Here is a 14,601-nt window from a genome sequence, read left to right on the forward strand (position 1 = left end):
TCAACCAGGTCACTTCAAAAGAGATTGCCCAAATCCAAGGAAGGGCAAAGGTGAAACCAGTGGCCAGAAGAATGACGACAACACAGCCGCCATGGTGCAAAATAATGATAATGTTGTCCTCTTTATAAATGAGGAAGAGGAATGCATGCACCTGTCAGGTTCAGAGTCGGAATGGGTGGTTGACACAGCGGCATCTCACCATGCCACACCGGTAAGAGATCTTTTTTGCAGATATGTAGCAGGTGATTTCGGCACAGTGAAAATGGGTAACACAAGTTACTCAAAGATTGCGGGGATTGGTGACATTTGTATCAAGACAAATGTCGGATGCACATTGGTTCTAAAGGATGTGCGGCATGTACCTGATTTGCGGATGAACTTGATCTCGGGAATTGCTTTAGACCGAGATGGATACGAGAGTTATTTTGCAAATCAAAAGTGGAGACTCACTAAGGGATCATTGGTGATTGCAAAGGGAGTTGCTCGTGGCACGTTGTACAGGACAAATGCAGAAATATGCCAAGGTGAATTGAACGCGGCACAAGATGAGATTTCTGTAGATTTATGGCACAAAAGAATGGGTCATATGAGCGAGAAGGGATTGCAGATTCTTGCCAAGAAATCACTCATTTCTTATGCCAAAGGTACAACTGTAAAACCTTGTGACTACTGTTTATTTGGTAAGCAGCATAGAGTCTCATTTCAGACATCGTCTGAAAGAAAATTGAATATACTTGATTTAGTATATTCTGATGTTTGCGGCCCAATGGAAATTGAATCAATGGGCGGTAACAAATATTTTGTTACTTTTATTGATGATGCTTCACGAAAATTATGGGTTTATATTTTGAAAACCAAAGATCAGGTGTTTCAAGTTTTCCAGAAGTTTCATGCTCTAGTAGAAAGGGAGACGGGTCGAAAGCTAAAGCGTCTCCGAAGTGACAATGGAGGTGAGTACACTTCAAGGGAATTTGAAGAGTATTGTTCAAGTCATGGGATCAGACATGAAAAGACAGTTCCTGGAACCCCACAGCACAATGGCGTAGCCGAGAGGATGAACCGCACCATTGTGGAGAAGGTGAGAAGCATGCTCAGAATGGCTAAACTGCCTAAGTCATTCTGGGGTGAAGCAGTTCAGACAGCCTGTTACCTGATCAATAGGAGTCCATCAGTTCCGTTGGCGTTTGAAATCCCAGAGAGAGTCTGGACCAACAAGGAGGTGTCCTACTCGCATCTGAAGGTGTTCGGTTGCAGAGCTTTTGCACATGTACCAAAAGAGCAGAGAACAAAGCTGGATGATAAATCTGTTCCCTGCATATTTATCGGATATGGAGATGAAGAGTTCGGGTACAGACTGTGGGATCCTGTAAAGAAGAAGGTCATCAGAAGCAGAGATGTAGTCTTCCGAGAAAGTGAAGTTGGAACTGCTGCTGATATGTCAGAAAAGGCGAAGAATGGTATAATTCCTAACTTTGTTACTATTCCTTCTACTTCTAACAATCCCACAAGTGCAGAAAGTACGACCGACGAGGTTGCCGAGCAGGGGGAGCAACCTGGTGAGGTTATTGAGCAGGGGGAGCAACTTGATGAAGGTGTCGAGGAAGTGGAGCACCCCACTCAGGGAGAAGAACAACCTCAACCTCTGAGGAGATCAGAGAGGCCAAGGGTAGAGTCACGCAGGTACCCTTCCACAGAGTATGTCCTCATCAGTGATGAGGGGGAGCCAGAAAGTCTTAAGGAGGTGTTGTCCCATCCAGAAAAGAACCAGTGGATGAAAGCTATGCAAGAAGAGATGGAATCTCTACAGAAAAATGGCACATACAAGCTGGTTGAACTTCCAAAGGGTAAAAGACCACTCAAATGCAAATGGGTCTTTAAACTCAAGAAAGATGGAGATGGCAAGCTGGTCAGATACAAAGCTCGATTGGTGGTTAAAGGCTTCGAACAGAAGAAAGGTATTGATTTTGACGAAATTTTCTCCCCCGTTGTTAAAATGACTTCTATTCGAACAATTTTGAGCTTAGCAGCTAGCCTAGATCTTGAAGTGGAGCAGTTGGATGTGAAAACTGCATTTCTTCATGGAGATTTGGAAGAGGAGATTTATATGGAGCAACCAGAAGGATTTGAAGTAGCTGGAAAGAAACACATGGTGTGCAAATTGAATAAGAGTCTTTATGGATTGAAGCAGGCACCAAGGCAGTGGTACATGAAGTTTGACTCATTCATGAAAAGTCAAACATACCTAAAGACCTATTCTGATCCATGTGTATACTTCAAAAGATTTTCTGAGAATAACTTTATTATATTGTTGTTGTATGTGGATGACATGTTAATTGTAGGAAAAGACAAGGGGTTGATAGCAAAGTTGAAAGGAGATCTGTCCAAGTCATTTGATATGAAGGACTTGGGCCCAGCACAACAAATTCTAGGGATGAAGATAGTTCGAGAGAGAACAAGTAGAAAGTTGTGGCTATCTCAGGAGAAGTACATTGAACGTGTACTAGAACGCTTCAACATGAAGAATGCTAAGCCAGTCAGCACACCTCTTGCTGGTCATCTAAAGTTGAGTAAGAAGATGTGTCCTACAACAGTGGAGGAGAAAGGAAACATGGCTAAAGTTCCTTATTCTTCAGCAGTCGGAAGCTTGATGTATGCAATGGTATGTACTAGACCTGATATTGCTCACGCAGTTGGTGTTGTCAGCAGGTTTCTTGAAAATCCTGGAAAGGAACATTGGGAAGCAGTCAAGTGGATACTCAGGTACCTGAGAGGTACCACGGGAGATTGTTTGTGCTTTGGAGGATCTGATCCAATCTTGAAGGGCTATACAGATGCTGATATGGCAGGTGACATTGACAACAGAAAATCTACTACTGGATATTTATTTACATTTTCAGGGGGAGCTATATCATGGCAGTCTAAGTTGCAGAAGTGCGTTGCACTTTCAACAACTGAAGCAGAGTACATTGCCGCTACAGAAACTGGCAAGGAGATGATATGGCTCAAGCGATTCCTTCAAGAGCTTGGATTGCATCAGAAGGAGTATGTCGTCTATTGTGACAGTCAAAGTGCAATAGACCTTAGCAAGAACTCTATGTACCATGCAAGGACCAAACACATTGATGTGAGATATCATTGGATTCGAGAAATGGTAGATGATGAATCTCTAAAAGTCTTGAAGATTTCTACAAGTGAGAATCCCGCAGATATGCTGACCAAGGTGGTACCAAGGAACAAGTTCGAACTATGCAAAGAACTTGTCGGCATGCACTCAAACTAGAAGACAGTGCTACCTCCTCTAGATGAATGAGACTGGAGGGGGAGATTGATGAGGTCCATCTCATTGAAGAAGTATTAGACCATGTGCCTAATAAAAGTTTTCTTTGGTTTGGTAGCCAACCTTGTTGACTTGGTTTGGTTGGTAGCCAACCTTGTTGAATTAGTTTGATTTGGTAGCCAACTTTGTTGAATTTCTTTGGTTTGGTAGCCAACTTTGTTGAATTGTGAAAAGTGTGTGTAAATTGTCAAATATGGTAGGCTTTAGAGAGTGAAGCTTTGGCTATAAAAGGAGAGCTTCAACTCTCATTTCTACACACCAACAAAGAGAGAAAGAAAGAGTGAGGTTTCACAGACAAGGTATAAGAAAATAGTCTGTGAGGAAAATAGAGAGTGAGCGATATTGTAGTGAGGTGAGAATATCAAAAGAGGGTTATTTCTTTTGAGTGTTGTAGTGGTCTTTGGAGTATTTACCTCCGACCTACAAAGTGTAAAATTCCTTACTATAGTGATATCAGTTGCTCCTCTCGGGGTCGTGGTTTTTTCCCTTATTCAGAAGGGTTTTCCACGTAAAAATTTTGGTGTCATTGTTACTCTTTTATTCTTGTTAATTACCGTATCTCGGTGCTACATTATTATTCCGCTTTATTACCGTGAATATTATTTTGGTAAGGGGTTTATTCCCAACAATAAGCACATAAATCACTCATATGTACATGTAATGTAAGTTATAAAATGATATCACTTATAAGTAGTACAACTAAGCTTGCGTAAAAAATGGAGTTTATATTCTTTTCTTGCTTGACTTTATATATGGCCAACATTAAATTACTATAAATGTCATGAAGCCAAGACCAATATTTATTCAAAATCCCAAATAAGGTTTGCTAGATTGCAACGGATTTCAGAAGGTTTAAGACTCTCATAGACAAAAAGCAGGAATCTTCTAGTTAAGTGGGTGACTTTCGCGGATATGCTTTTTTTCATTAAGTTGATTTACGTGTGTCTCAGAAGTGCACTTATCCAAAAGAAATAATGTGTGAGACACAATCGCTCCTACATGATTAAATGAGTCTATCGGAATTTAAAACGTAGACTACACATGGTTAAACAAAAAAAGAGATAAATAAAAATCAAAAAGAAAACAAAAAGAGAGGAAAGTTAACGGATGCTTCATTTCAGTAAATTTCTTTTTACTGAAAACCCAAATTCCCACATACATCGTCATCGATCTATTCAACATTGGGGGAAATACTTAAATATTATTGATAAAGCTTAAAGAACTAGAACGTTATCTATTTTTTTGTGTTTAATTTGCGTTCGTTCTTTTGTCTTAAGTAGTCGTTGTTGGAAGGATTTGTCGATATCAATCAGAGGGGGCTTGAAGAAAAATAACATGAGACATTTTCTTAGAGGTATGCATATTTCTACCTTTTTTTAACGCTTTTTCATGCTTTTGAAAATGGAATTTTTGATATTCTTGGGGAAAGCTTCGGCTTTTTAGTCGGTTAAATGGTAGGAAATCTTGACTTTTGTTTCTTGTCTTTTTTCAGAGTTAGTTCATATTAGTCGCTTTATATTTGCTGCTTTTCAACACGGTGGTGGTTTATTGAAAGGCTATATGTTAGGGCTCTATTTATAATAGATAAAGACCATTTGTCTCAGACCGAGATGAAATATACACAGTATATTGGGTATGATAAAATTGAAGCTTTTTATGTCAAAGACCCTACCACTTTTAAACTTATTTTATTGAAAACTGATAGCCAACTATATAATATTTTTAAAGACTTGAGTACTGGTCCATTATTGACATGTATGTAAAACATGTAATAGTGAAAGATGGCGTCCTTGCCGGCAAAGTTGTAGGTCCACTGATTGGTAATATATACCAAGAAAAAAATAATATAGAAAGTGGAGTGCATTATAGGGCAACACAGATTGAGGGTGCTAAAAATGAGACCTTAAAGAGGCAGTGAGTTTGAGGGGAGGTAGAATAATCTCTTAATAATGAAGATAATAGTGGGAATGAAGACTTTGAAAAAGATAATTTGGAGAATATTCCTTATATTGATAACAGTAAAGTTGATGAGGAATTGAGAGCTTTCAGAGAGGCTATTAGGAAATAAAAAATAAGTGCATGGAAGACCAAAAAATAGGAAATATAATATGCTTTATGAACTGAAGCTTGGGGAAGCTGGGGTAGATAAGGGATTTGAGGATTTAGGGATGGATAAGAAACAGATTTTTTTGGAAAGTTGGGTAGTGATGAAGACTTTATTAACTCATCTGATGATGCTAGTGAATACAGATGTGAAGGCTTAGATGTTCTTGCACAATTGAGTGTTGATTTTCCTTCCAGAAGAAGCTGAAAGTTATGGTATGATGAACAACTAAGTATACTTTATTTGAATTAGGTGTGATATTTGAAAATATAAATAATTTTAGACAAGTTGTGGCTAGCTATGCTATTCAGGAGAAGGTTCAATTAACTCTAAGATCCAATGAACCACATAAAATAAGGGCAAAATTCAAAGGAAAGTTGTGCAAGTGAGAAATCTATGCTAGTTTTGATAAAGATTTAGGAGATTTTTCCGAAAAAAAAGTACTATCCTGCCCATAAATGTAATACAAAGAACATGAACAAGATATGTTCAGCCAAATATATTACTAGAAAATTCAAAGACAAAATAATCTCTCAACCTAACATTAGAGGAGCTGCAAGAAATAATAAGAAAAGAGTGGCATTTATAGGTGGAAAGATTAATCGGTTATAAGAAGAAAATTAGTGTTATTTGTAAGTTCATGGGTGACTGGGCTCTTGAGTTTTCAAAGCTATTGGACTACTCTGATATCATTACGAGAACAAATCATGTGACTTTTTGTTGGGTCAGAACTGGTAATGAGGCAGTCCCTAAAGATAATTATTCAAGTATTTCTATGTATGTTATTTTTATGTATCTTTTGATACATTGAAGAAGGGGTCATTAGAAGGTTGTAGGAGGTAACCCTATGGTTATTTTTTGAAAGGGGCTTGTAAGGGAGAATTGTTACTTGCTATTGGAAAGAATGAGAACAAGCAAATGTACCCAATAGCCTGACAGTCATTGACCAAAAAACTAAATATTCTTGGAGTTGGTTCTTAAGCCATCTCATTCAGGAGTTGAAGCTTGGTATAGAGATGGATTAATAGTAATGACAGATATATAAAAGGTACTATATTAAATATTTTGCCTATTAGTTTTTTATTATGTATCTACGCATTCTTGACCTGTTTCATTTTTAATTTTTACAAGGGTCTTATTGAGCATTGATACAGAAAAATACATACTTAAATGCGTACAAGTACTTCATTCAACCAATCCCCAATATGAAGATGTGGCCTGGATCAAAGAACCCATCAACAAAGTCACCTGAAGTAAAACCAATGTCTGGTAGACCAAAGGACAAAATGAACCAAGAAAAAAGATCAATGCAGGAAAGCATCAAAGAGATGCAGGAAAGCATGACATGTTCTAACTGCTAGCAAGTTAGCCATAATAAAAAAGGGTACAAATTAGTTGTATGTACATGCTTTTCTTTATTTTCATTAATTTGATTACTATTTCTGATAGGTTACAAGTACCTTATTTTATGTTTTGATGATCTAACAAACTTATTGTCAAGAATCAGATAAGGAACCTGTTACATATTCTCAAGACCTTAAGATCAAAAGGTTCCAGTTTAGGATATGCTTCAACTCTTCAGAGTTAGAGGAACAATAGAGGGAACATATAGCTACTATTTCCCGAGGAAACTGAACAAGTCAACTGTCCCAGTTATAAAGTTGCTGCACAAGCTACAGTGCAGAAATAGTGCAGAAGTCAACTTTATGGGGAGTGTCTTTTACCTACCTTTCTTACATCATCCAAGTGATGTCACAAATGTATTATTAACATCAAGGAAGGTAAGACAAATAACTTAAATACTTAGAGAATTTACTTAAGCACCCTACGGTCATTGATAATCAAGCAAACAATTCTCAAGTGCATCAAGAACAAAGAACAACACTACTACGGACCAGTTCCCCACATCAAGCCATTGTATGTCCTTAGTTGAGTTGTAACTTTATAATAGTTCTTCAATTGTAATTCATACTTATCTTATTTAGAAGAATTCTATAGAAAACCCTTTGTAATTTTTAAACCCTTGTGTTTGAGTCTTGGCTAGAGCTAGTCAAGTTGTAAAGTCTTTGTAATAGAGTTCTTACAAAGTGGCTTGTAATAAAGTATTACAAGTTAGTGAGAGATTAAGAGATATTTTAGGTTGCATAGGTTGTAATCTGAAAGTTGCTCAATAGTGAAGTTGAAATCCTACAAGGGTAGGCCGTGGTTTTTAATCTCGTTGAGCTGGGAATTTTCCACGTAAAACTCCTCTTGTCATTTACTTATTATAGTATGCGTGTGTTCTATTGAAACTAATAGAGAACTTGGTTCTCTATTGAAACTGATAGAGAACCTGGTTCTCTATAGAGTTTGGTGGACCCTTAAATTCTATCAATTGGTATTAGAGTAGGTTCTTTCTATCAGGTTAACACCTAGAAAGGATCCGCATAGTTGCTCCGCCAAACTTAGAAGAAGGCCAGTCTACTTACAGACCACCAAGGTTCAACGGACAATATTATGGATGGTTGAAGGCTAGAATGCATGACTTCATCATGGCTGAAGATTCAGAGCTAATGGAATGTTATCTTTGATGGACACTTTGTTCCTACCAAGAATCTTGGCGGCCTAGTTGTAGCCATTCCCAAGACAAGGAAAGAATTCAATGACGTTGATCGAAAGGCAGTAGTAAAGAATTTTCATGCAAAGAAATTTTTTATTTTTGGCATTGGTCCGAACGAATACAATTGTATATTAGCATGTCAGAAAGCCAATGAAATTTGGGAAGCCCTTCAGACAGCTCATGAAGGAACAACACAGGTGAAATAATCCAAGATCGACATTCTCATAACTGAATACGTGCTCTTTAGGATGAAAGATGATGAATTCATCCAAGACATGCATACTCGGTTCACCTCTATCATTAATGAGCTTCACTCTCTTGGTGAAATCACTCCAAGAAACAAGCTTGTCAGAAAAATCCTTAGTGTGTTGTCCAGTTCTTGGGAAAGCAAAATGAATGCTATTACAAAGGCAAAGGACTTGCAGGAGCTAACCATTGATGAGCTTGTCGACAATATGAAAATATATGAAATGAAGAAGAAGAAGAAGAAGAAGAAGAAGAAGAAGAAGAAGAAGAAGAAGAAGAAGAAGAAGAAGAAGAAGAAGAAGAAGAAGAAGAAGAAGAAGAAGGACAATGAAATAAGAGAGCCCACGGGGGATAAGAACATGATCCTCAAGACGGACAACAATGATTCAAGTGGTAAGGATGGCGATATGGCTTACTTGACAAGACAATTCCAGAAGATGGTTCGCAGGAATGGAGGCATTCCAAAAAGGGGAAGTTCTAGCAAGCCAAAGAATTATGACCTCTGTCATAAATGTGGCAAGCCAGGATACTTCATCAAGGATTTTCCTCTCCTAAAGTAAGATCAGTACAAAAATAACTTTGACAAAGCAACCAAGAGGAACCCCGATTCCTGATAAACGCTTCAAGAGAAAGAATGTCGTTGACAATGTTGTAAAGCAAGCTCTTGCTGCATGGGGAGACTCCTCCAGCGAATCTAAAGAAGAAAGTGATCATGGTCATAGTTCAATGATGGCTGTGGAAAGTGAAGCAACTGAGTATGATTCAATCTTTGCCTTGATTGCTCAGTCTGATGATAATGAAGATGACGGCGATGATGAGGAAAATTTCTTGGATGTTCAGAGAAATCTGAAATCTTACTCTCCTAAAAAATTCATGTCATTAGCAAATGTGTTAATTGATGCTTATCATAGTCTTATAAATGATAAAGATGATTTAACTGTAGAGTTAGGAGAAGTAGAACAGACCAGAGATGACCTAGTAGTCGTTGTAGTTCATTTAAAGGAAACAATTGAGAAACTGAAGAAAGAGAAGAATGCCTTAGTGAAAAAATTGCAAATATAGTACATGAAAGAGATGATCTAATGGTTGTTGTGGTGGACCTAAAAGAAACCATTGAGTGTGTAAAAAGGATAAAAGAAGTCTTAGTTGAGAGAATTACTAAACTTGAGCATGAAATAGATGACCTATTAGTGGTGGTAATGGACTTGAAGGAAACAATTGGAGAACTTAAAATGGAGAGTAGGCTTGAAAATTCTTAAAAGGGAAAGGAAATTGAAAATGAGGTACACATTAAGCTTGAAAGTGAGTTAAATTCAGTGAAGTCTAGTTTGTGTGCTGGGCTTGAGAAAAACAAACAACTTCAGGAAGAACTAGGCAAAGTAAAGAGTAATCTTTAAAAGTCACTCAAATGGACCTGGACCTCTGATGCTATCACTGCCATGTACACCAACAATGGGGGAAACTGGAAGGAAATTGGGTTTCAAAGGGAAAAGATTCCCTACAACCCTCATAGCAAGTACGTTATTGTACCTGACAATTGGCTTTGCACCCACTGCGGTAAAAATGGGCACTTTAAAGAAAACTGTAAGGACAGATTTCAGTCACAGCAGAAAAACCAATCCTTTACTAGAAAAGTAACTACTGGTCGAGAACCTGGTCTTTCATATAAAAAACACATGATGCCTGCATAGACCAGAAGATCCCTCATTAACCCTTTTCCTCATTACAAGGGACTCAAACTAGTTTGGGTTTCTAAGTCTAACTCCTGATTTTCTTGTGTAGGGAATAGTGAAAGGAAGCAACCAACAATGGTACATGGATAGTGGCTGCTCAAAGCATATGACTGGAAGTACAAATGATTTCCTTTCACTTAAGGCCCTGCAAGGAGGGAGTGTATCCTTTGGAAATGAAAGAAAGGATACATTTTAGGAGTTGGAAGGATTGGGAAGTTTCTCTCACACTCAATCAAAAATGTGTACTAAGTGAACGGGTTGAAGTACAACTTACTAAGTGTTTCCCAGATCTGTGACAACGGAAACAAGGTGGAATTTGTGTCAAAAATTTGTACAATCACAAACCTAGTGATTGGTGAGATGGTGCTAGTAGCAAAAAGATACAAAAATGTCTATGTTGCTCATTTGAGTCTCTACAAAATGGTGATCTCAGTTGTCTAAGCGTCGTAGATGATAATGCTGAACTATGGCATAGGAGGCTGGGTCATGCAAGCTTCACATTGCTGAACAAATTAGTCAGGAAGGACCTGGTTTATAGTCTGCCCAAATCAAGCTTCAAGGATCACAAGGTGTGTGACGCATGTGTAAAAGGAAAGTAAGTCATATCCTCATTCAAGCCCAAAAAGGAAGTCAGTACTTCAAGGCCACTTGATCTCCTTCACATGGATCTATGTGGACCTATGAAGGAGCCAAACAAAGGAGGAAAGAAGTATATCTTTGTGATAGTTGATGACTACTCCAGATTCACCTGACCTTGTTTCTCAAAACCAAGGATGAAACCTTTGAAGTGTTTGTTGCTTTCGTCAAAAATATCCAAGTGAAGATGGGCAATAAGGTAGCTTGCATCAGGTCTGATCATGGGACAGAGTTTGACAATGCCAAATTTGATGAGTTCTATACTGAAAATGGTATCACTCACAATTTCTCAACTCCAAGAACACCTCAACAAAATGGTGTTGTGGAGAGGAAGAATAGAACTCTTGAAGACATGGCAAGAACATTATTGATTGACAGTGGGATTGCAAAGAATTTCTAGGCAGGAGCTGTCAACACTGCTTGCTACTTGGTGAACAGGTGCATGATCAGGTCCATTCTAAACGAAACTCCATATGAATTTCTGAATAGAAGAAAGCCCAAGATGACACATCTAAGGATTTTTGGGTGTAAATGCTTTGTTCTCAACAATGTAAAGGAAGCTCTTGGAAAATTCAATGCCAAAAGTGATGAAGGAATCTTTCTGGAATACTCATCTCAAAGCAAAGCATACAAAGTGTACAACAAAAGGACTCAATATGTTGAGGAAAGTATACATATGATCTTTGATGAATCTCACCTTTCCTGTGAGAAAAACAGACATGTTGATCGAGATGGAGAACCCTTATCTGTTCCAAGAGAAGTTATTGACATGGAAAATGAAAAAACAAACATGATGAGTAATGTAAAGGAATCCAGTGAAGATGATGCAGGTGCACCTCCATCAATTGGAGAGGAACCTGGTTCCATGATCACACTAACTGAAGCTGAAAATAGAGTTATTGATGCAGTCCAAGGTACTCAACTTGCTGAAGTAAGAAGCGCCCAAGAACCGCAGTCAGACATACCTGAGTCTTCTACTAATGAGATTCAGGTACCAAATTGGAAGCACAAAAGCTCACATCCACTTACCAACATAATCACCCCTCTTGACTCAAGAGTTCAAACCAGATCAAAAGCAAGAAACTTACGTGCCTTTTCAGCCTTTCTTTCCCAAATAGAGCCCAAAAATATCAAAGAAGCGTTGAAAGATGTAGATTGGATCACAGCCATGCAATAGGAGCTGCATCAATTTGAAAAAAACAAGGTGTGGCACTTGGTCCCTCGACCTGCAGATCAAACTATCATAGGAACCATGTGGGTATTCAGGAACAAACTTGATAAGTTTGGAAATACAACAAGAAACAAGGCAAGGCTTGTAGTTCAAGGCTACAATCAGGAATAAGTGATCGATTATGATGAAACATTTGCTCCAGTAACTCAAATGAAAGCCATTAGAATTCTTATTGCCTTTGCATCTCATATGGAGTTCACACTATTTCAAATGGATGTCAAAAGTGCATTTCTAAATGGCTATCTGAAAGAAGAAGTCTATGTCAAGCAGCCTCCTGGATTTGAGTATGACGAGCATCCAGAGCATATGTTCAAACTGGATAAGGCATTGTACGGGCTAAATCAGGCTCCCGGGCTTGGTATGAAAGGTTGTCAAAATTCCTTCTAGAAAATGGCTTTATAAGAGGGAAACTTGACAATACTCTCTTTCTAAAGAAACGAGGGAGGAACATGCTCATTGTTAAGGTATATGTTGATGATATTATTTTTGGAGCCACAACGGACTCTCTTTGTGAAGAATTTGCAAAACGCATGGGGAGTGAGTTCGAGATGAGTATGATGGGAGAATTTAATTTCTTCCTAGGACTTCAAGTGAAGAAATCTCATAAGGGAACATTGATAAGTCGGCAGAAGTACATCAAGGAGCTGCTGAAAAGGTTTGACTTAGAAGCATCAAAAGTCATTGACACTCATATTGCCACAGCTACCCGTCTAGACATGGATAAACATGGTTCCCCTGTAAATCAGACCATGTATAGAGGGATCATAGGATTGCTCATGTATCTCACTGCAAGCAGACTAGATATTGTTTTCAGCGTGGGTCTTTGTGCAAGGTTTCAATCCAATACAAAGGAATCTCATCTTAAGGTTGTCAAGAGAATATTGAGATATCTCAAAGGAACGCAGGACCTGGCTCTCTACTATCCCTTAGGTGACAGCTTTGACCTTAATGGGTATGTTGATGCTGATTATGCAGGATATCTGGTGGACAGGAAAAGCACGTCTGGAATGGAACATTTCATGGGTTCTTGCCTAATCTCATGGAGTACAAGAAAGCAGAACTCAATGGCACTCTCAACTGCAAAAGCAGAATATGTAGCAGTTGCCTCTTGCTGTGCTCAACTACTGTAGATCAAGTAGTAGTTGGAAGACTTTGGAGTGTTCTCAAATTGTGTGCCTCTCTTATGTGATAATACAAGTGCACTCAACATGGCAAAAAATCCAGTTCAACATAAGAGGACCAAGCATTTTGATGTACATCATCATTTTCTCAGAGACAATGTTGAAAAAAAGGCTTATATGCATGAAATTATATAGCACTGAAGATAAAATTGCAGATATATTTATCAAAGCCCAGAGCAGAGAACACTTAGAGAAAAATTGCCTGGCACTGGGGTTGATAAAACCCAATTGAGAATCTGGTTCCTTAATGATTGGCTATGAAAGAAATGTTTTGGTAAAGTTAGCTAAAAAGTGTTTTTTAGCAAAGTCTAACTCACCTCTATACCGTTATAGGTAGACACACATGGTGATTACAGAACAAATAGGCAGTTGATGCAATACCCTAGTAAAAAAGCAAAGCTTACAAATGCAAGATTAGTTAGGGAACCAGGTTCTCCTGACACAGGTTAGTAGTTTCTCTATTCTCTCATGTACAATTTTGAATGGTTAAAACAAGTGCCACATCATCAGTGTGTTAGTTTCTTTTCTTTGCGTCTCTTGAACCCAAATGTCTCACCCGTTAGAAATTGATCTGACTCCCAAAATTGGCGCATTTTCCTAACCGGTCCCTCATCAATCTTAAATGCATCCATCACTGTCAAATCTCCTCACATCAAACACTAAAACCTTCCTTCTTCTTTCTCCCTTTCAAACTACCCATCTCTGCTTCTCAACTCATCACTCCTCTCCATGGCTGAAAATCACGAAACCTCAAGTGCCCCTAGTGACACCACCACTAGCCAAAACCCTAGAGCAGAGTCACCCACCCACACTCCATCTCCTCCCCTACCCAATCAAGTTATGGTTCTCATAGGAGTCACAAAATCCTGACTCCTAAAAGGTTTATAGCCCCGAGCTCTCCTTGTGTTTTGCCGAAAAAGGGGGATGAAAAAAGTACTGCTAACAAAGAAGAAAATCAAGAAATTTCAAGTTCTCCTGTGGAAGAAGGGTCAAAGGTAGATCAAACTGATGGTTCTGAGAATGTTGACTCAACAAAGACTGTTCCAGAGCTTGTGTCCACGGGTAACACTCATTCCTCTCCTGAGTTTTCCATAGGTGTACAAGAGAGAGAAGCAATAAGAGAACATGATGTCCATAACTGGTGAAGGGGTTATTGCTGAAGAAAGTAAGGTTGAGTCTGAGACTCAGGGGCAAGAGTCTAGGATCGTGGTAGAGGGTGGAGCACTTGTGCATGTTGCTCAATCGGCACATGATCATACTACTGGGGTTCCTCATGAAGGACCTGATCCCTCCTCGGAGGATCCAACTCAGGGGTCCTCTCAAGAGCCCCAGGTCAGTATTGACCCTGGTCCCTCACCTTATTTTGATTGTTTGATCACCAATTGAATACTATCTAAGAATCTAGGATTAAACTCGAGAGAGGGAATTCTAGATTGCATATAAGATTGAGTAGAACAAGATCTATACTCTGAGGGGGCGAATTTGGGGTTAGGATAGGAATATACCTAATTGCCTTGCTTGGTTACTATACGGG

The 14,601-nt window shown here is 38.7% G+C and overlaps 1 protein-coding gene across 1 annotated transcript; it reads left to right on the forward strand.

Moving 5' to 3' along the window:
• Positions 1 to 8,288: 8,288 nt before the first annotated feature.
• LOC138873904 (UPF0329 protein ECU05_1680/ECU11_0050-like) lies at positions 8,289 to 9,348 on the forward strand. The gene is made up of 2 exons (XM_070152392.1): positions 8,289 to 8,726; positions 8,875 to 9,348. Exons 1-2 carry the CDS (start codon positions 8,289 to 8,291, stop codon positions 9,346 to 9,348), a joined length of 912 nt encoding a protein of 303 aa, XP_070008493.1.
• Positions 9,349 to 14,601: the final 5,253 nt, after the last annotated feature.

The sequence above is a fragment of the Nicotiana sylvestris genome, chromosome 7 (assembly GCF_000393655.2).
Source record: "Nicotiana sylvestris chromosome 7, ASM39365v2, whole genome shotgun sequence".
Classification (NCBI taxonomy): domain Eukaryota; kingdom Viridiplantae; phylum Streptophyta; class Magnoliopsida; order Solanales; family Solanaceae; genus Nicotiana; species Nicotiana sylvestris.